General features: G+C 30.8%; 1 protein-coding gene across 5 annotated transcripts in view; it reads left to right on the forward strand.

Moving 5' to 3' along the window:
* Window positions 1-5,413: 5,413 nt before the first annotated feature.
* rngo (DNA damage inducible 1 homolog rngo) overlaps window positions 5,414-23,608 on the forward strand; it is a 91,439-nt gene continuing 73,244 nt past the window's right edge. The window contains exon 1 of one of the 5 annotated variants that reach the window (XM_075357400.1): window positions 5,414-5,926. In XM_075357400.1, coding sequence (XP_075213515.1) covers window positions 5,662-5,926 — 265 coding nt within the window. In that variant the 5' untranslated portion in view covers window positions 5,414-5,661. Of the gene's footprint in view, window positions 5,927-6,211; window positions 6,315-23,608 lie in introns of those variants that run through there. The other 4 variants (XM_075357397.1, XM_075357398.1, XM_075357399.1 and 1 more) reach the window with 4 other exon arrangements.

Genomic DNA, 23,608 nt, shown 5'->3' on the forward strand with positions numbered 1-23,608 from the left:
ATATAGGGTGACAAGGCAAGTAGATGCTATCGACAGGCGGTGGAGAAAACCGCTGATATAAATGGTAATGAGTATAACAAATATATTGCCTCTTTTGGTAGACGTTGATCAAAACATATTTCGAGAGAGAGAGCTAGTCGTATATTTTTTAAGTCATCTTTTAATAAATGAAAGAAATTTCTGTCTGGTGGTTCATGATAAGTAATAAAATAGTAATGTAAAAATAAAATATAACATGTACTTAAAAGAAAGCTGCAAACAAAACGTTATGATAATACGTGTAAGATTTCCTTATATGAGATGAAGTCGCTTATTTCGCTAGGTGCGTATAATGTTAATTATTTAGATGTAGATTTTTTGTCGGATGCTACTTATCATCTTTCTTCATAGTCCATATTAATTATTTGTATACAAACACATGAAATAATGTTAAGGCAAATATAAGTACATTAACTTCAAAATAATTCAGAAGTGTCGTTATTGAAGATTATTTTGAATACAGTTAATGCATACAAAATAAATCATTTTTTTTAAATTCATTAACAGAATAACATTGAAAAAATGCAATTTGCACAAAGTATTGTCAATTTCATCGAAAATATTCATTAAACAATTATATATATGTTTTTTTTAAATATTACCATCGAAATATATATATATATATTTCGATATATATATATATATTTATATTTTTTAATTTGATCCTATAAATGTTTCATGAAGAAATTAAAATTCACATAACATGTTTAAAACAAGAAAATGTTGATTAAGGTGACAATTTAACATATTCACATTAGTTTACTACAATAAAAAGAACAAAAATATTTTTTTCTATTAAAAATATTAATTTCTTTGTAAATATTTTAATTCTTTGCGCTCGGTAACCATTACTATAGGTTGGACGCACAGATCGGGTGGCCAGCACTGCTGGCCGCAGCCATTTACGTCGCAACTCAGAATTATTTTTCATGCATAGGCGCTCGTAGCTCGGATGGCCAACATTAAATTACTCGAACGCTCGGGAGGCCACCGGTGCTGGCCACGAAAATAAACAGCGTTTATAAATATGTTTTTAAATTTCAGCTGTTATAAACCTACTTGGTACAATGTCTGGTATGTGCTGCAACCTATGGAGTAGAAAGTGATCTAAATAACCATATGATTGTAAAACGAGCGCCAAATAAAGATTACGTGTTTCTGGTTGAGCATCGTCACCTTTAAGTCGTTTGTTTAGTTATTTTATCAATTAAAGTGATTGTGGTTTTGTTTATATTGGTGAAGAATTTAAGTCGTTTTTTTTAAGTGTATATTTATTTAAGTGATTTTTTTACTGTAAATATTTTAACCTAAGAATGAATAGCGATTTTGATCTACCATCTGTTACTGTAAGAGAGTTATTGTGTGCATCAGACAGCGATGAAGATTTTCTAGTCGATTCTGATCATGAAAGTGATATAAATCAGATGTATGTGAGGAGTTTGACAATGAAACTCAAGGCCATACATTGGACAATAATATAGACATTATTGACAACAGTGTGGATACTTTTGAAGATGAAGCGTAGGAAGAAGAGACAAACAGCGATAACACAAATGATTCTGGTTCTGATTGGAAAGAATGGAAGGAAGGCGATCAAGACTTCCAAAAGTATAAATGGTCACAGGTTAGTCAATTTAAGCCACCAATTGGTGAAATTCCACAAACCCCTTTACAATTCTTTCAACTATTCTTCACAGATACTTTATTTACTGAAATAACCAATGAAACCAATAGGTACGCGCATGAAAAAATACAAAACAAATATACCCTTTCAAAAAAAATCGATATGGTGGTCTTGGGAAGATATCAGTATTGAAGAGATGAAAGCATTTATGGGAATAATTATAAACATGGGGCTGAACGAAAAACCTGAAATAGACGACTACTTCTCAACAAACTGGGTCGATGAACAACTTTTTTTAAGGACATTTTCAGTAAAGAGAGGTTTTCCCAAATATTTTGGAACCTTCATGTTGGTCCACCTCCTTCTGGACCAGTACACGGCACACTTACTCGGTCTGGAAAGGTTCGTAATCTTGTCCTCTATCTCGACAATAAATTCAGGGAATATTATATTCCTAACAATCACATACGTGTAGATGAGAGCACAGTAGGATTTAAGGGGAAAATCCAGTTCAGAGTCTACAACAAAGACAAGCCAATAAGATGGGGCATAAAAATCTTTGTATTGAGTGAAGCAAAATCTGAATATATCTGTGCGATTGAACCCTATTTTGGTAAACTGACCATTGACCGTATGGCCAGATCTTATTTACGCTCCACTAGTAGTATTGTACTTCATCTTGTTGGAAAATTCAAAGATGCCTATGGAGATATTAAAGGTCTCCATGTGTTTACTGACAGGTTTTACACAAACTTGGACCTGATGGCAGCACTCCTAAAATGGCAAGTTCATATAACTAACTGGGAACATAATGCTAACAGGCAAGGGCTTCCTGGCCATGTAAGAGCACAAAGAAAAAACTCAAAAAAAAGATTAATAGACTTAAGTTGAAAAAAGGAGATATTAAATTGTATAAAAAAAATGATGAGGTATCCTTGTTGTTGTGGAAAGACACCAACTTAGTAGCAATATTAAGTACGCTATATGCTGATGGATCGACAAAGACAATCAGACGTATACGAAAGGAGGGTAAGGAAGAAAAGGTAAAAAAGCCTAAGGTGGTCTGCAAGTATAATAAATTCATGGGTAGCGTGGATGTGGCAGATCAATATATAGCTAGCTATTCTTTCACGAGAAAATCCATCAAATGGTGGAGAAAAGTTTTTTTGGCTCCTAAAAACTGCCATGCTGAAAGCATTTTATTGTACAATACAGTTAACAACCAAAAAAAATTATGTTGAAGACAATTCAGAGAGGTTTTAGTGAAGCAGCTTGTTGGAAATATACAAAATTCTAGAAAAAGAGGAAGACCTTCAGATGTAGCAGACGAAGAGAGACTGAATGGCAAATTACATCTTCCGTACCCTCTTGAAGAAAGAAAAACCAAAGATTGTGCAGTATGCAGCGATCACAGACCTGGACAGCAAAGAAAACGAAGCAAACATTTTTTGTAAAACCTGTTCTGCCAATCCAGGACTACATATTGGTATGTGCTTTGAATTATATCACTCAAAAATTTTTTTAAAAAATAAAAAAAATGTTTGTCACTCACATTGCAGCAATTTTTGTTTTTATAATAAATAAGTTATGTTAACAATTTTTTGTAACTATAAAAACTGTAAAAATATATATTGTTTATCTATTTCAACTATAAAGTTTTGTAAAAATAAATTATGGTTAATTAAGATATAATTTTTATTTGTCATTCTTTCATCCTATGTACAAATATCAGTGAATGCTCTAAAATTAATTCCCAGCTGGTGCGACAGAGCGATCAATATGGTCGCCGATCTAGCACAGAAAGTTATGCGGCCAGCCCTGCTGGCCACCCGAGCTGCATCATAAATGATTCCGAGTAGACTCAGAGAAGTATGTGGCCAGCAGTGCTGGCCTGATGAGCATAAAGGGTTAATAAATAAAGTTATTCTCTGGAAATGCAGATTTTTTTTTTTAAGTGAAAAGAACTTGGTAAATGTGGAAATGAATTTTTAAAAATTTTTTACCAAATAAAATGACTAATGGTTTGTAAAAAAATATTTTTGCATTAAAAGCTAAAACCTTCAAAAACATCAAACAATGAGTAAAAATTGGTTTTCATTAAAAAAAAAATATTTTTTCAACAAAAAAGCACATCATAGATATACCTTCACAATCTGCTATTATGAAGGTGTTGTGAACTTTCACCTTCTTTACAAAGAACCCCCTTCAAAAGACTTCCAACCCTATAAAACATTCTTGATAAATTCAATAGTTTTTTCTTGCTAATGGTTTTAAGAAACAAAGTTATTTCAATGGAAGCCAGTTTTTTAAAAATGATTTTGAAATGGATTAAGTGTTTTTGTCAAGCTTTTCATGCAGATACTTTTGTAATAAACAATTTGGTTTTTTTACAAATATATTTTCACATAAAGATAAATTGAGTATATCGAATAGTTAATAGACAAAAATATTAATGTTGTAATCAAAGTTATTAATTTTATTAGAAAATATTCAATCAATAAAAATCTAATTCATTGTAAATATTTGACAGAACTCTTTAAAAAATTATTATTTCTCTGAAAATGCATGTGTTTTTGAAGTTTGGTATTTACAAAGACATTGATATTTTTAATAGAAAAAACCATGTAATAATGGCAACTGATGTGTGATAAGGCCCTTTCTTGTTATCCAAATTATGATAAGTTGTAAGAAAATTGTGTGGTTTGGTAGGTGTGGATACAATTTTTTATAATAATAAAAAGTGAATAAGTGACCATTCATTTTAGCAAAAATTGGATTTATTCATAAATATAAACACAAGTATAAATTAATACAATTAATTTTATAAAAATAGGCCTATATGATTGATACTTTTGGGGTTCATACAATCATCTGACATTCATTTTTGAATCTAAATGTTAAATAATTAATTTTTAATTTAGACTTTTTTATGAAGTATACCGTTTTTGAATTGCTAAGACACCAAACATGGAAGGTAATTTTTTAATCTAGAATTTAACATATCATCAAACCGTGATGCATAGTTTAAGGTTCTATTTTGATGTAAAGATTAGAAACATCTCATTAAATTCTATTTTATGAACTTATTTAATCTCTTAAGTTATATCAACAAAATATCATAATTGGGATGGAAATAGAGACCTTTACTTCGGCTACAATCTTATCTTATATACGTTACTAGACCGATTCTATATTACGCAGTTTCAGTAATGAACAATTATGTCGTAACAATATTTTTATTACAGCAGGACTACCTAAGACTTTACTGTTTTAAGTTGCCCACTACATACCGATTGACTACGATTAATTTTCATTCTCCCTCTTTTTTCATTATACGATTTGATAGTAGCAGTGCCAACCTTACTGAATGTCAAAATAATGAAATTACAAAACGATGTTGCAAGTAATTTGGAATTATTAATATTATTTATTAATGTATTCATCAAGTATTAAGAAAAATAATAAAGATATTTTTTTTTAATCTTAACTAGTCAATTATCAATAAATGTGACGTATAATCTTGCTGACGAAAATTATATAATGATACCGACTGTGCATCAAGATTTAATCCTATGATTCTTGGAAATTGTAAACAGTTTTTTTTATAAGAAAGACGTAATTTACATTATTTATATTTGGTCAAATAATTCTTAATCACAATTAAGACATCCAACGGTAGAAACTACTGCTATTTGGATTTTCCAGTTAGTTTACAAAAAATTATTATTGTGCTACTGCTGCAAATTTATTTTCTTTCTTAGACAATTATTACAAGAATAGTATTGAAAGTTGAGTATATTTACTTCAGATTGAACCATTTAATGTTGTACTCTTCCTGATAAAATAATACAATACAATTACAGTTGCTGAAGGTGGCAGCCATTTTTGACTGAGTGAGTTGCAGATGATTTGTTAAGAGGACAGTCGCGTTGTTTACACGTTTCGGTCGTTTGTTAGCACTTTAGTTACCAAAATTTTCAGGTTAATATAAAAGTACAATGAAAGTAACAGTGTCAACATTATCAGATGAATTATTTGTTCTAGATGTAAGTGAAGATTTAGAGTTAGAAAATTTTAAAGCGTTTTGTGAAGTCGAGTCGGGATTTCCTGCACCAGAAATTGTTATTGTTCATAATGGAAGACCTCTTGTTGATAATAAAAAGTCAATTAAAAAACATGGAATTCGTGATGGTGATGTAGTGATATTACAGCACATGTCTTCTACTGGTTCATCACATACTAATTTTACCTCTCCAGATCAAGGTAAATAACCTCAATGGCTAGCACAGTATTAACATTCAAATATTAGAATTACACAATGATTTTCATTTCAGTTTAAGTAATCTGTCATCTTGTACACCTTCTTGTAACAACGTAAAAAACAACAATATATTGCTTTTTTTCTGGAAGTTAAAAAATTATACATTTATTTAATTTTAAGAACTTACGTAGTCATACACGTGTACATTGATAGTATGTTTACTTCGCAGAAATTAGACGCAGTTACTTTGTGTTTAATTACTATCAAATTGGGTAATGTTAGATAATACCGTGCCGTGATGTTAAGCGAACAAACTATCTTTTTAATTATTTTTGTGGTGTATGAAAAATACTAAAGTTTTGTTTCTTTGTATTTTTTCTTCTAAATAAGGTCTCTATTTTGCATCTTTTATGACTGTTTTAAGTGATACTTTGGAGATTTATTTTTTAGCAGGATTATATTTTCATCATAGTAAAAAAAATTGTTTATTTCACTGATAAATCTGTATTCAGTGAAATTGGTACCCATCCTGATTATTGGAAGTAAATTTAGGAAAATGGTTACTTAAGAAAAAAAAGGAGTTTTTTTGTTCTTACTTCAGATGTCAGTAAATCGGCTATAATTAAAAATTGTTCAAATGTGTAATAGTAATTCTTTTGGACTTCTCAGAGAATGGCAGTTTTGATGCCTTGTTCTATACTCTTCTTTAAACTCAACATAATTACTACGTTACTCATCCTAAATTATACGTTTTTGTTACTAGATATATCTTGTATCTTGTACACTTCCCTCTATTTGTTATTACACCTGTAAGACCCTCCTACCCTAACCTAGTTTACCTCTTTATTGAGCTATGCATAAATTTATTTAGGCTTTTTAAATTTATACTTTATTAACCCTCAGAAGTTTTAAAATCCTTCTGTAATACCAAGTTGGAAACGGCTGTATGCTATTGTATTCTATTGTTCGTGTGTCATTACCATAAAGTGAATTAAAACATTGTCTTTAAGAATCTTAGTTCTAATTCTTAGATGTATATTTACACTAAAGACTTTATTTATTTTTTTTACATAAAAGCTGGCCTAATTGGACAGAAATCAAAAGCATTCTATTCTTTGTTTGAAAATACCTCATGTTCATCTGGCGTTCTGTCTGCTGGCAGGTCCCTTAAACCACCATTGTCCATCTGTTTTTGAATCATGTCTTCTTTTTTGTTGCCTCGTAGTTTCTACACTCCACCTCAACCAAATTTTTATTACCTAAATAACAAAATTCTGCGATTTCTGATATATTGTGTTTTCCTATCTTAGTATGTAATTCTTAATTTTACTTTTGTTATAATTTGTTACCTTTGTTTTACTTGAATTAATTTTTCATTGAACTTTTTTCAGTATTAAATTCATTCAGTATTTCTAACTAATTTTTACTTTCTGTCTTAAGAATAATGTCATCAAAATTATAATATTTGTATTTAATTTCCCAGAATTCCTACTGCATTATCAAATTTTTCTTAAAGTTGCATTATTGTTTCTGTGTAATGTTGGATAGCAATTTGAATAGACTATTCTATCTTTGTTTTACTTCTTTCTAAATCAGGGATACTGTTCTTCATCTACTCTTGTAATTGTTTACTAGGTTTTTTATTAAACAGATAATAAATAACTTTAGTTTAAGTCTGGTTTTTTAATTTTTTTGTCATTTTATTCTAAATTTTAAAATGCCATCTGCAGGTTTAAAAATGTCATATATGAAACATCTTTCTTTCTTAAGTCTGCCTTCTAAACTTAGCTTGAAATGCACTGTACCTATGCTCTTTTTGAAACTGAACTTATCTTCATTTAACACAACTTCCAAAACCCGTAAATTATTCTAGTAAGTATTTTTGTTCATGGGATGTCAAAGTAAATATCTAGTAGTTCTCACATGTATCTGCGCCTAATTTTTTATAATAAGTATGCCCGGCCAATCACACGTTTTTGCTGGTTCTTCTCATTCTCATGTATTTTGTGTACCTTTGTGTAAAGCATATTCACTCCTATTTTAATCAGGTGCTGCAGTAATTCAGATAGAATGCCATATCTCAACTGTTATTGTTTTGAGTTGCCAAATTTAGATCATAACATGTAGCCTTCTCTAAGATCATTAATTTTTTCCTTCTCTAGCTTAGTTATTCTGCCTTTTCCATTACATATTTCTTCTGTTATTACAACATTTTCTTCAAAATCTCTCCAAAATCAGCCTTCTTGTACTATTTTGTATTTTTTATTGATTTAATTTTTATTTATTATTGTAGATTTCTTTCATAATTCGTCAATAGCAAAGATTCTTCATCTGCACCCCTGATATTAATGCATTTTCAGATTTATTTCAATAATAATTTTACCAATAAATTTACAAAGTTCCATTTTCTGCAATTCCTAGAGCAACATGTAAGCTCCAGTAGGTAGTAATACATAAATGATTCTTAAAATAAGGCTAATCTAAATATAAGTAATGCAAACTTTGTCTCATCAATCCTAGTTCATAATAATGATAAATATAAGAAGTAATGTAAAGTTTGACCCAACAGTCCCTTAGTTCGTAATAATAATCAGTACATATAAGGCGGTATGTGGTTCGATTCATCAACAGTACAAAAACCAAGTACAAAACCTCCATGATATTGTAAATTTTGAAGACTGTTTTAATTTTATTCATTCTGTGTTGATTTTATTCATTCTAAATAGAAAACAAAATGCTAGTGTCCTGAATACTGGCAACTCATTTCTTCACCTCTTTAACAGAGATATTTTCAACAGTTATACGTTTTATACTACTGTCTAACATGTTATAAATTATAGGTCCTAAATAGACAGATTTATTTTTGAAACCGTTCTTTAAATACAGCTGGGATTTCTGTATTTTCTGCATCCATACTTCTTGTATTGTACACATTATTTATTTTATGGTCTTAAGATCAATTACAAAAAATACTTTTAATACTTAGTACATGTATAGATTCTTTATGAGTAAAATATTCAATTTTTGAAAATTTCAAGAGATGGGTTGAAACTGCTTTTGGAATCCATAATTCTGATTATTCTTTTTTGTACTATTTCCACACTGATGGAAATGCCTGCCCAACATGTGATACCAAATTCAAGTTTATATTTAATAAGCACATTATATATATAAATGAATCATTTTTGTTGACCATTTTTTTATGAGTATAATAATAATTCTTTCCTTAATTTTAATATGAGAGGCCTCCAACTTAATTCAGAACATATAATTAGGCTTAAACGTTTAGTGTCATTAGTTTTCCTTATACATTCACATACACAAATAATATTACACAAGCATGAGTGTTTATGATGCTTTACATAGAAGGTCACTTCTTCACTATCCAGGAAATTACAAAATTAGATTTACTTGTGCTAAGAACTAATTTGTTATTGTAAAACCAATCTCTGATAATAATGAGTATTTTTATAACCTAGTTCATATTTTTCAACTATTTTCCTAACTCATTCTTCTACTATAGCACTCCAGTCTCACGTTAGTATCTTCTACTTAACTCCTTTGGCATATTTAATTAATAAACTTTGTTTCTTCATTTTCTGTTGAAGAAATTGGCATATAAATAGTAATAAAGGGGTCAATCCATTTGAAGTGACCCAAGGGTGGTCGCTTGACCAATTAAAAGAAAATTGAAACTTACCCACTTGTTTCCTACTTCTCTCAGCACCTTAAAACTATTTTTTTTAAATTTTTTATTTAAGCAGTTTATCTGTGGCGGCCATTTTTGTTAGGTGAACACACTTATTTTTTTGATTGTAAGGGTTTATGGAAAAAATCATAAATAAAATACTATTGGTCCTGGAAAGATGAAACAAAAAGCAATTTATTCATATTTTCTCAAGGTAAAAGATTGATCCAGTGGCTTATTTCCCCATTTCTCTTCTTTCTATGAGAAAATTACCAATAAAATGGAACAAGGAAAAGCGGTGAAATTTCACTTTATATAAGTTTTTCAAGAGGTACTGATGGCATACACAATTTGAAATACTTTTTTATATGTAGATATATTTAGTAGTTTTACCGTAAATAGTATTAATGGTGATATACTTACCCCTAAATTTTTATGAATTTTTGAAAACTAATATTTTTTAAAATTCAAATTTTAGCTTTAAATAACTCCATGGGGCTGGTGATAAAAATCTCAAATTTGCAAAACTTACAGTATTTTTGTATATGTTTATGGCAAATAAAAACGTTTCTTGTGTATTGTACTAATAAAAAAGTTATAACCTCTCAAAAATCATGAAAAACCTGTTTGAAGCGATACCATTTTGACTTGCTAAATAAGTGCTCCAAGGGGGTTTCTTGTCTTCTTGGCACTTTAATTTTTATACTTATTACTATAGTTGAAATAGACTTGTTTGAACCATTCATCAGCAGTGTTCATATTATAACAGGCGCTTGAAATCATTTCCAGTCATCAGGAAAATTCATGTTGCAACATGCTCATTTATGCTTATTGCATCATTTAGCTTTGCAGTTACAGACTGGTCAGTCTGACATTAATCAGTGACCTTTTCACATCTTTACTGAGTGTCTCAAATTTCATCCTGCGCTTGGAAGTGTTTTTTAAATAAATAAGATGTACATAATTATATTATATTTTCACATTTTAAAATCGGTTAAATTTTTACATTATTTTCAAGTAATTTTACTTAAAACAATGGAAGAACAGTGTTCCACAGGAATTTATCTGAATGAAGGGTGTCATAAAACAGTGTATGGTACAGTGCCAAAAGAACATTAAAATTTGTGAATTTAGTGATGAAAACCAACTTATTTTCTTACATGTTAATACAAATATCAGTTAGTAGTGTCTGTAAATACCATGAAAAAAAGTTTTTGTTAAAATTCAGTCACCTGTATGTATGTACAGTCTGTTGTAACTCTTTGAAAACAAATAAAAAAAAGTTAATAAAAATTTAAAAGAAATAACATTAGAGCAAGCTCTTAAAAAACACATTTTTTCAGATTTAAATTTAGTTCTTGGAAAGTCTTTTTGTGTTAAATATTTCAAAAGTATTTTTTCTCAGAAGAACAAAGAACTATATGAATGCGAAGACCAAGAGCAATCAATACATTGCCCCACATCACAATACAATTGGATGCTGCTTGTAGCATTTTGGGTGTATTACCTCCATCAGAATTGAAAAAATTAAGCATAGATTAAAGGCCATCAGCATTAACATTTAAAATAAATAAGGTGTCTGAAAAATTAAAGAAGAATCTTGAATTGTGTTTTGATTCAAAACTTTCTGAAAATGAAAATCCAGCCCAATCTTCTTCACATGAATATGATAATCTTATTTTAAAACTAAAAGAAAAATGTGCCCTTGCTTCTGAAGAAGGTAAGGTTAAAATTATCAGTTTACTTCCCCATTCTTGGACCATATCTAAAATAATATCAGAGTTCAACATGTCTGAGTGTTTGGTTAGTCTTACTAAGAGTTAGTTAATGAGCAAGGCATTCTACTGGAGTTAGATAAAAAACATAAAACAGGAATTAATGACACAATTAAAAAAGTTGTATTATATTATGAAGATGACAATAATAGCAGGCAGTATCCTGGTAAAAGGGATTGTGTTACCGCATGTGTTGATGTTGTTAAAGTGCATAAGCAAAAGCACCTTGTTCTGATAAACTTAAATTAATTGTATGTCTCTTTTAAATGTCAAAACCCTGAGGAAAAATTGAAAGCTCAAAGTTCTGCGAACTCCATCCATAATAGTGTAACTTGGCTGGTACATCTGAGACTCATACACTTTGTGTCTGTTCCCATCACTAGAACATCAAACTCATGATTGATGGTCCCAAACTTAATGTTGATTATAAGGACTTAGTAGACATCTTTGTTTGTGACTAGGATAACTACAACTGTATGATGAATGTGTGCACTAAATGGCTATGTAAGCAGGCAGTGTTTGACATGCTCTACTTTTCTGAAGAGTATGATGTGTTGCCAGATACAATAATCTACAAACAGTGGGTGACAGCTGATAGGGCAAAGATGAAATATATAAAAAATGTAAAGTGAAAAGAAGACAAGAAGCCCCTTGGAGCACTTATTTAGAGAGTCAAAATGGTATCACTTTTAACAGGTTTTTTATGATTTTTGAGAGGTTATAACATTTTTATTATTACATATACAAGAAATGTTTTTATTTGCCATACACATCTACAAAAACACTGTAAGTTATACAAGTTTGAGATTTTTATCACCAGCCCCTTTTGAGTTATTTAAATTTTGAATTTAAGAAAAAATTAGTTTTCATTTTAGGGTTAAGTATATCACCATTAATATTATTTATGGTAAAACTGCTAACATATATCTACATATAAAAAAGTATTTCAAACTGTGTATACCATCCCTGCCGCTTGAAAAAAAATGACCAAAAATGAAATTTCACCATTTTTCATGTTCATCTTTATTGGTAATTTTCTTATAGAAAGAAGAGAGATAGGTAAATAAACCACTGGGCCATTCTTTTATCTTGAGAAAATATGAATAAATTGCTTTTTGTTTCATTCTTCCAGGACCAATAGTTTTTTAGTTAGGGTTTTTTCCGTAAACCCTTACAATAAAAAAAATAGGTGTGCGCACCGTAACAAAAATGGTCGCCACAGATAAACTGTGTAAATAAAAAAAAGAAAAAATAGTTTTAAGGTCCTGAAACATGTAGGGAACAAGTGGATAAGTCAATTTTGTTTGAATTGGTCAAGCAACCAGCTTCTGTTTTTTTGGGACACTTCAAATGTATTGACCCAAAGCTACAAATATAAATTAGGGTAATTAGGGAAATTAATAGGGTAATTAATTAATTAGTAAAGGATAAAAAATCATCAGCTGTTTTTTTAATTATTCATAGTGTCGTATGTCTTCAAGTATTATTGTAGTGTGAGTTTCTTAATCAGTTATTCATTTTTTATATCTAAATAACCACTTCTTATTTAAAATATTTGAAAAACTTGCACATAAATAATTTAATTCAAAGATCAAAGTCCAGTATGATAAGTCATAATATATGTTTTGTATTTAAAACATACTAGAATTGTAAAACTTTTAATGTATTTTTACAGCCTTAGGTTGTGTTATAATCAGGCCGTTTCTGTTTTTCCCTCACAATTGTTTTTTATTACCTTACATGTTAGTAATTTTTTTCCAAATCAGTGAGTATTTAGAGGTATTTGCAGACAAATTATCTGTTTCATTGATATTTTTGGAATTTACAATAAAAGATAAGGTTTTCTTTTTGCATTATCTCCTAGTTTATAGAACTGTCTCTTTGATGACTACCAACTAATGTATAGAGTAAATTAGAAATTTTTTATGTAGTCTTTGTATTGCTGAGTAAAGCTATAGAATCTTCTTACTTTTGTGTTGAATAAACACAAAATATTCTTAGATTAGTTTATTACTTTTAAGTAAAAGATTTTGCAGTGGTGCTTACATAATGAATTGTTGTGCTCTTTACTTAAAAAATTATAAAATGCTAGCAAAAAAATGTGTGTTTTTCATTCATATCTTTGAAAGAAATTTAAAATAAATTCTATATTTCTAATTTGTGAAAAATGTAAACAATATTCATGATTATTCAGACAAATAGAAAGTTAAATCCCTTGACTTTTCTAGTTTTTATGGAGGTCAAATGGATAAAAAATTTCATTTAAGCTAATAAAAGTTCATAATTTGCTGTCCAACTCTGCTAAATATTTTTATGTTCATAAACATAAATGAATAATATACTCTGATCAGTAAATAATATTACATTGTAATAGATGACATAAGAAATGGGTAGTAGATATGTCATTCCACCAATAAAAAAAGGAACTGTCCCAGTTTTTTCTGAATGGGTTAAGGGAAATCGTATTTGATCAGAGCAGTATCACAGAATACACTACTAATTATAAGATAAAAATAGTTGTGATTAAAGTCCATATTAGTTATTTAAAATATAATCACATAAAATAAGAAAATACATGAAATACTGTTTCAAAGATATGTTTTAATTGGTATTATTTGATTTCCATCTACAGAATAGTATTGTTTTTGTAAAAAAAATATTTTAATTAGACTTAAATAAATATAAATATCAGTAATTTATTTCAAATGGCAATATCATAATAAAGCCTTTTCTTGTAAGCCAAAGTATTATGCTGAATTTAAAAAAAAAACACAAATATAAAAATCCTTCATATGTTAAAAAAAAACACACAAGAACAGTTCATTTATAAGATTATATCTATTTACTCTAAGGAAATTAAGTTTGGGTTTGGAAACCTTTGAACATTTCCCATACAGCACTGGGCTTGCATCCTGATTTCAATCAAATTTAGAAGCTAAAGGAATATTTTTCAAGACTGAATTGTAAAATGAGACTTAACTGCCTGATGTGAATGAGCAGATATTTTTTTTATGCAGAGGCTGTTTTCAGATTAGTGTCATGTTGGAATAAATATGTTTAGAATTTTGTGTTAATTGTTAAGGGGTTTGGGTACCTCAAAAATTGTTAAAAAATCAATTTGTGGATTTTTTTTGGCTATTCTATTCTTATACTTTAAGCTTTAAAAAAGGCCTAAATTTATGGTTCTATCTTAACTCTAATACAAAAATGTTTACTTTCTTGATGACTTTCCCAGATGTCAGACTTGTGAAATTTTCTTTGTATATTTATAAGTATAATGAAACTTGAATTTGCCGCTGCTGGAGGGATATTTTTGTTAGGGCCAACCTGTATTTTTTCCTTCAATCATCTTTTTTTCCTGTTTAGCCTTCAGGAATCACCGTCAGGTATTACTTCAGACGATGATATGTATGAGTGTAAGTGAAGTCTTGTACAATCTCAGGTCAACCATTTCCAAGATGTGTGGTTAACTGAAACCCAACCACCAAAGAACACTGGTATCCACGATCTAGTATTCAAATCTATATAAAAGTAACTGCCTTTATTAGAATTTGAACGTTGGAACTCTCGACTTTGAAATTAGCCAATTTGCAAAGACGTGTTCACCACTAGACCAATCCGGTGGGTCTCCCCTTCAGTCATCTGTTTCTGGTATTTTTATGAAAAGTTTGGTTACGAAATACCTGTTGTGTAGTTTTGAACCATGTGTTTTTTTTGTGATTTTTAAGTTATTTGATTAGGCAGTTATTTATACTAGTGCATATTGTATTATATTAGTTATTGCTAAGTTACAATTCCAAGATCACAGTGAGTTTTCAGAAAATGTATTTATTATGGGAAAAAGAAGCCTGTTGAAGACAAAAGTCAGGCTAACGGCAGTAAATCTGAACAAAAACTAAGTTCTTCAGGTTTCAAATTATCTAAACATTTTGAAAAGTATAATAATTTTAGTACAGACCCTGAAAATATTATTGTTGATATAAGTAATCAAAATTATAAACTATCTTAAGTAGCAGCTTGCAAAATTTGTAATGAAAAGCTTTCAGTTTCAACTGGCATAAACAAAGAGCTTGCATCACAGCTTATTTTTTCATGTGTAAATAACTACAGTAGTTATCAGAAATCACTATATTCTCCATCCCTTTGCAGTGAAATAAATAACAAAAAATAATGCTGATGTAAATGTTAGATTAGTCTATACTGTTCGCACTGTTGGTGAGATCAACAAACCGGGAGTAACTTTTGTGTTATAATGAATCTTCCAATCCCCTTCTTAGATTTAATAAAAACATTGATGTAATTAGTGCAGCAGTAAAACAAGTGTGCAAGAATTCAATGAGAAAGCAATTGAAGCAAGTGTTACTATAAAAGGTAACTGCCGTTATGTATGTATTGCACTGGATTGCAGTTGGCAAAAGTGCGGTCATGTCATTGAATGGTGTCATAACAGCAATCAATGTTGACACTGGTAAAGTGATTAATTAGCTTGTAATGTCTAAGTATTGTAGGTGTAGGGTAGCAGCATTCTGATTCCTGTATTGCTAAGTATGAAGGTGTTAGCACAGGGACGGAGATAGAAGCTGTAAAAGTTACCTATAAATGTCTTTGCAATATCTGCTAATGTACAATGTCTTGGAAACGGAGATTCAGAAGCTTTTAATGTTATCAGTGAACCAAATATTTTTGGTGATTCCTGTTCTGTGACCAAACTGTAGTGTACGGGTCATGTTCAGAAATGTACGGGCAGAAGTTGCCTTTTGGAAAGACTCTCAGGTCGTGCTAGATCAACTGATGTAGCAATATTATCCTTACAAAAATATTACAGATTAGCTATTAAAAAGAATGACACTGTTGAAGGTATCAAAAAGGATATTTAGGCTATGTATTTCTGTTGTTAAATCTTCTAATGATGATCCACAACATGGGCTGTGTCCAAAAGACAGAGACACGGTGTACATTTGTAAAAGCTCAACAGAGATGAGAAACGTATGATCATGATCAACATTTTCACATTCAGAGCACTGTTATGTAAGCAATTAAATTTGTATTCAGAGATTTAACTGACGATTAAAAAAGTGTTTGCTTAAAAAAAACTCAGAATCCGAATGAATTTGTAAATTATGTTATTTGGTGACTACCAAAAGTAACATTTGTTGCACTAAAATCTCTTGAGTTTGGTGTTGTTGATGCAATTTGCAGCTTTAATGAGGATAGTATTGTAAATACTATCTATTACTATTGTGGTATTTCAAGAGATTGGGCTAAAACCGGAAGGAATTGCGTTGAGATGATGAAGCAACTTGACATGGAATGTATACTTAAAGCAGAGAAAGCGGTTGATGAATTTCGAGGACTGGCATCTTAAAGAACAAAAACTACTAAGAGAATACTAAAAGTTAACAGGAAGCTAAGGATACTCTAGCTGGCCCTTCATATGCATCAGGTTGATACAAAAAAGGTAATTATAACTCAAGTTTGTCTTCAGTTGCATTTTTCTGAAAATTTAATTTTTTCAATTTCCTTTTTCTAGAGAAATGTTCCTTTTTTCTAGAAATCTACTGAAGTGATTAGTTAGAATTTTTTTTATACTTCTGTATGTAACAGAAATTGTGTGGAGCTAATACTTTTCAAAAATATTATACATTAGCTGTTTTAAAAATTAAAAATCTAAAAAGAATTACGATTGAAAAAATTAAAAATTAACAGAATATTTAAAAAAAAACCAAAAAACCAAAATTTATAGATTTCAGTTACAGTATGTAAAAAATAATACATAAAATAGGAACAAAAAATTGTAAGTGGCTAGCTTAAGTAGTTTCTAAGAAAAAGGGACATAAAGTTTGTGATTTTAATGTTGGTAGAATAGTAGCTTCATTTAGGTATGAAATTGGAGCTTTTCCATTATTAAGTGCAATCTTTTATTGCTTAGTTAGTTTTGCTTGGTTTAGTTGGAATTCTTAGATTATGAGTCAAAGTGTACAAAGTTTTATGTCAAAATTCAGCAGTACAGTCACATATTTGAGTTTCTACTTAACAGTTTATTTTGTTTTCAATTTCAATTATGGTAACTTCTTTATCAGCATTAATCTCACATTTATTTTATTTTAATTTCATTAATTTCTTTGACTAAAATTAATTTTATACATTTATTTAACAATTTTTTTATTTATTTTAATGTTTTATTATTTAGATGGTTTATTACTGATGGTGAACTATGATATTAAATTTACAATGTTATATGTTTGATTTACTTCAATTTACTGAAAAGGCATAAATTCTATAATATTGTGTATTATGTTATAAAAAAGATCAGTGTTGTATTGTGTCACATAATTTCAACTGAAACCTTATGTAGGATCACTTAATGCGTTGTGGTCTAGATTTTTAATTTTCCTTCTCAGGTTTCCGACTGTCTTTTTTAGAGCATAGTTAGTAATATGTGTAACTTTATTTCATGTTTATTTTAATTGAACTGAGATTGTGTGGTTGGTATCCCTTGTAGATGGAGAATTTTAGCATGTTTATTGTAAATAAATGCATCCTAATTGCCTGTAGGGGAAGACTCCTGCCTTGTGACTATCCTGTTACCAATCCACTCCCTCTGTTCCTTGCCCTGATGAACTTTACCGGAGGAGGAGGAGGAGGTCAGCTTTTAAATCCTTTAAACTTAATAACAATATAATCATCAGTTTAACCTTTGTCAGGATGCCACCGATGCAAATGTCTTGGCAGACATTTCCATCAGTATATTTACATACCTTACTATTGTCTTCATATGGTCTCTTCAAACCATGACCACCTTTCTTTCTTTTTGTGTTTAGCCTCTGGTAATTACCGTTCAGATAATATTTAGAGGATAAATGAGGATGTTATGTATGAATGTCAATGAAGTCTAGTCTTGTACAATATCAGTTTGACCATTCCTAAGATGTGTGGTTAATTGAAACCCAACCACAAAGAACACCAGTATGCAAGATCTGGTATTAAAATCCATGTAAAAATAACTGATTTTACTAGGACTTGAACACTGGAACTCTCGACTTCCAAATCAGCTGATTTGGGAAGACACGTTCACCACTAGACCAACCCGTTGGGTTAAACCATGGCCATCTGCTATAAGTTACTACCCTCAACTATCAAATTAACTGATTTATGGAAGCACGATCCGTGTGCCTTCCTCTAACACTTAAGGTTTCACACAAAACCTCTTCCTATATCTAACTTCAGTTATAACTTAATCTAACTTGTGTGACTATGCACTCCTTCATTACTTGATTGATTCTTTAAATATCAAAAATACTATTCTTATAACAACAAAACAAGTATTGATTGCAACAACAACAATGTGTCTTCCAATTCAATTTACTCAAAGTCCCTTTGATTTACTTAAAAATCAAAAAACAGATTCACAAATTTAATAAACCTCTAATGAAAACATACCCTATGTGTCTCTCCTCCAGTCTGCTTTCAGGAGCGAGGTCAATGCCTACACCCTCCTATATTGCAACTTCATCACAATTTTCTCCACATATCCACTCTCATCCTAACATCAAATATCTCAGCGAGCTAGGGCTTGATGCCTAAAATGCCAATCTTAGCAAAGTAAGCACCCAGGCAGGCCCCTAGCCACCCAGGTTGCTATTCTATCTATACATCTATAATAGTGTCACATATTCTCAGCCATCCTCCGCAGGGCTAAGAATCTAAGGAAGCCAGCAACTACGTTCCATTCCCTTTGGTTTTTACAATTAACTTGCACATCAAAACCAAAATTGAGCCTTGTAAGTTTTTTTGCCACTTTGGTACATTTTGGTACATACCTGGTACAGATACATAAGACAATGTGCACATCATCAGTGGCCTTACACTCTTGACACAAGCCAGAGTTGAACCAAATCTGGCCAACCTATCTGGGAAAGCACCATGTCCAGAAAAAAATATACCAATTAGGGGAAATCCACCTAACTATCTGCACATTTCTCACATCAGGAAAAATACTGTGCATGTAAAAGCTATCCATTGATTCAGTCCATTTTACCTGTCATAAATGGAAACTTTGGTCAACTGTTTCTTTTAAGCACCCAGAGGTAAGTTGGCCTACCTTCTTAACATAATAAAGTAATTGGCAGTCAGTCGCAGGGCTATCAATGGGTTTAATGACAGAAATAACAAGGATAACCGATCGAGAGACAGTCCTGTAGGCACCAATCACAGTTAACAATAGGAGAGCAGCGTTCTCAACAAAATATAACATTTGTACCTCATTCGATGAGCGCAGACAGGTGCAGCATACAGCATTATAGCTTTGCATACACCCATATATAGAACACACATGGTTTTGAAATTAAGCCCCCAATCCGAGTGAACTGCTCTCTGAACACAGAAGAAAGCAGAAGCCTCTACTGCTTTTTTGGTAGGATATTGAAAGTGCTTCCTGAATTGAAGATTCTCAACAAGGATAACACCTGGGTACTTCTGCAAGCAGTATGTACCTAATTCGTTGACCTGCCATTGATACATGAGGTGGTCATGTAACAGCTAGTTTTTCCCTTTGAGCAACATCATCATTGTTTTCTCTGGCTAAATGCCATTTTATGTTGCAAACTCCACATCTGGAGTGTCTTCCAAGCCTGGGCTGGCCTGAATTCGATCTCATTCCTCGAATCTACTTAAAAGCCAAAACCCATCATCCTCATACACGATGATGCAGCATCCACTGGATAACATCAATCGTAACAAAAAATTGAATTCAACAACCCAGAGCTGGGGTCCTTAAAACACTACTGTGTGGGCAACCTTTAGATAACAATTTTCCTACTTCTGAGATGCCATCTCCAAGAACGTCTCAATTGCTGAAATAACTATATAACAAATTTGGCACCTTCTGCTTACAATCACGCTTCTGCAGCTGAAACGGGGCAGAAGGCAACCCCTCTGAGATGTGCCCCTGAAAGCCCCTGATATCTCCAAAAAGATACCGAAGAGATACTCAGACCCACTAGAAGAAACAATTTTCATTACCTTTGGAATAGCATTTTCCATGCTCCTTCCTAGGTGAAAACCATATTGATCATCCATCAACAACTTTCTAGAATTCGATCTATTAGTAATGAAAAGATATACCTTCTAAAAACCTTTCCAATAACTGGCAATATTATTACATTTTAATTTGTTTATTTCAGTTATACCTAATGTTTAGAACTGTTCGTGCATGATATTTTTTCTAATTTAATTACTAATTTATGCTTCATTGATAATTTATGGTACCTATTTAATTTCGTATAATGATATTTTTTATGTGATTATTGAAGTAAATTTAGAATAACTTTTTATTGTATAGTTTTCTAAAATATTGTCGTGTCGTTTCACGGCTCGATCAGGATATTAAGTTAGAGTATTTATATAATTATAGTTTATTGATTTAAAATGTTCATATTACAATCAGGCAAATTAATAGTAATAACAATGTTGATAAATACAATGATAATAAGTGATATTAATAAAACAATTAATGAACACAAATATTAATATAGTAATTACAATCACAATAATAGTCAGGATAATAATAGTAAATGATAATTACATGAAATAAAACATAACATAATCAAAACAGTAAGCATGACATAAAAATAGAGAAAAATATGTAATGTATTCAACAAAGAATAACAATCAAAATATTGCACATCAAATAGTGATAGTAATGTCGGTAATAAATACAGATTACACAAGATAAGAGTTCAAAATAAATAATTGTTCGGAATTTATTCCACGTATGTAAATAGAAAACTGGTATTCAGACCCATTAACAAAAGAAACTGCTAGTTTTAACCCTTTTTAACCACTAGTCTTATATTAAAAAACAATCTTATTAAATTCACTTGTAAATCCTTTTTGTTGTCTACCTTAACAGTTTTTGAACGAGCCGCATTGCATTATTTCTTTCACTTTTATACTTTAGTTTTACTGTAACTTACCGATAGTATTTCTTAGTTACTGGAATTACTTGTGGCATCCATCACCTTAATCATATCGAACTGGATACTCTCCTCGCTGGACTGATGTCTCACCTGTGACTTTCCGTGCTGGACCGTCGTCATACGTCTCGCTAGACTGGTTCACGGAACTCTGTCGAACCCACACGATTCCACACAACTCGCAGCCTCTCCTCGCTGAACTCCTTGCAGAACTTTCTTGCGGGACCGATGCTGTAACGCCTTGCAGATGGTTCTAATAGAATTCTTTTTAGCTGGTCTTATTGGGCTATTTATACTGCTAGCATTTTTACCTGCTGGACTGGACCCAAGTCGAAGCATGTGAACAGTCGACCGAGGTTTTTGATCCCATGAATTCCAACCCTGGTCTCTTCTCAGCATACAGCAAGTGTTCATTGTGTGTTAGCGAGCAGTATAAAAAAAGACAATCGTAAAACGTACCTATTTTTTACAAAAAGGGTTCTCTTTTTTGTTCCTTTCTGGATTCTTCTAATTATTTTATTAATTATTACTTTCATAATAATTGGTAGGAATCTGTTACTAAGGCCTGCTACACCGGTCTTGTTACAAAATCATAAACCTTATAGTATAGTAGAAAGTTTGTATAGTCTTTTTTTAAACTATGAACAAGAATATACTCAAGTATACTTGAGTAATGTAATAACTTCAAACTTCTAGTCCAGTGTTATTATTGTTCATTAGTATATTCTTGTTCATAGTCACATTTTTAAGAGTAGTAACATAAAAAATGAAGATCATGAAGTAGGTGGTATTTCTGTCGTTATTACTGTAACGTAACAATATTTTTTCTTATAAAATTGATTAAACCTCAAATGCAACTATAGCTTTGCTCACAGCTCACCTAGTAAAAAATGGAATTTCACCTTTATAGCAGCCAGTTTTGACTTTTTGTATAAAATTGTTTTATTCATTTTACATTGACCAGATTTTTTACCTATATTTTATGAAATTGCTTATTGGAGTGTTTTATTATACAAACTTGTTTAAATTAACACCTTAAGATTGTATGTCAGTGCAGTTTTGTTTAGACAGATTGTTTTGTCTAACCTGCCAGGTTGGTCTAGTGGTGGTCTTTGCAAATCAGCTGATTTTGAAGTCGGGAGTTCCAATTCAAATCGTAGTAAAGGCAGTTACTTTTTTGAATACTAGATCGTGGTGGTTGGGTTTCAATTAACCACACATCTCACAAATGGTTGACCTGAGACTGTACAAAACTACACTTCACTTACAGTTATACATATCATCCCCATTCATCCTCTGAAGTAATACCTGAGCGATTCCAGGAGGCTAAACAGGAAAAAAAAAAGATTGTTTTGTCTGTATTAAGTTCATAAGTATTTGTGAATAATGTATCTTTTGTTTTATTTTTTGATAATGGCTTTAGCAAATGGTTTTACATAATTAACTCTAAGCATACCGGCCTTAGTCATGATAACCTCAGTTCTAAGCACACTGTGTTTAGCATTAACACTTTCCTGCCCTCTTTTTCAAGTGTCTTCTGTATACATCTGCTTTATTTTCTGAAGACACATTTTGACTTACAAATATTTGATACAGTGGAAAAAGTATCATCTAGGGTGTGACTAGGATAGTCATTTTATATTTTGTGATATAAAATATTAGTCACTGACTAGAGAAGCTACAGTGTTGTTATTAAGTATCTTAAGTTCAACTAGATCAGTTGCATTAGTACTGCCTTAGGTACTATTTAATAGTTTTAAAGTACTTGTTATAACAGTAACACATTGCATTATAGTTATACTTCATAATATATCTATATGTTTAAAAATAAGGATGTGAGAATGTACAATAGTGATGATAAAAAATCTTAAGAATGACAAAAAATAGAAATATGTTTTGAACTACTTGTCATATAGGCTTTAGATTTAGAACTATTGTTCTGGAAAATTTTAAACTTTTTGTAAAGGAAACTGGTTTTCCTACTGTTTTATTAGTTTATGATTTTGTTGAAAAATTACAACAAAAAGAGGTAAAAAAAAGTAATTAAGAAAAGTAGTGATGGTAGCTCACTAGCATGACTTTTAAGTTACTGCAATAGTATGGGTTGTAACAATCTATATTTAATCGGCAGAAGCTATTTTTTCACTTAATTAGTGAATAAAGTGGTACTAATTGTGGTAGTATTCTTGAACAGATTCGTTTTCAGCGTTTCTAATAATACCGGACCAGAAGTTTGAAGTTATTACA

This window comes from Lycorma delicatula, chromosome 2, assembly GCF_047948215.1.
Source record: "Lycorma delicatula isolate Av1 chromosome 2, ASM4794821v1, whole genome shotgun sequence".
NCBI classification, from domain to species: domain Eukaryota; kingdom Metazoa; phylum Arthropoda; class Insecta; order Hemiptera; family Fulgoridae; genus Lycorma; species Lycorma delicatula.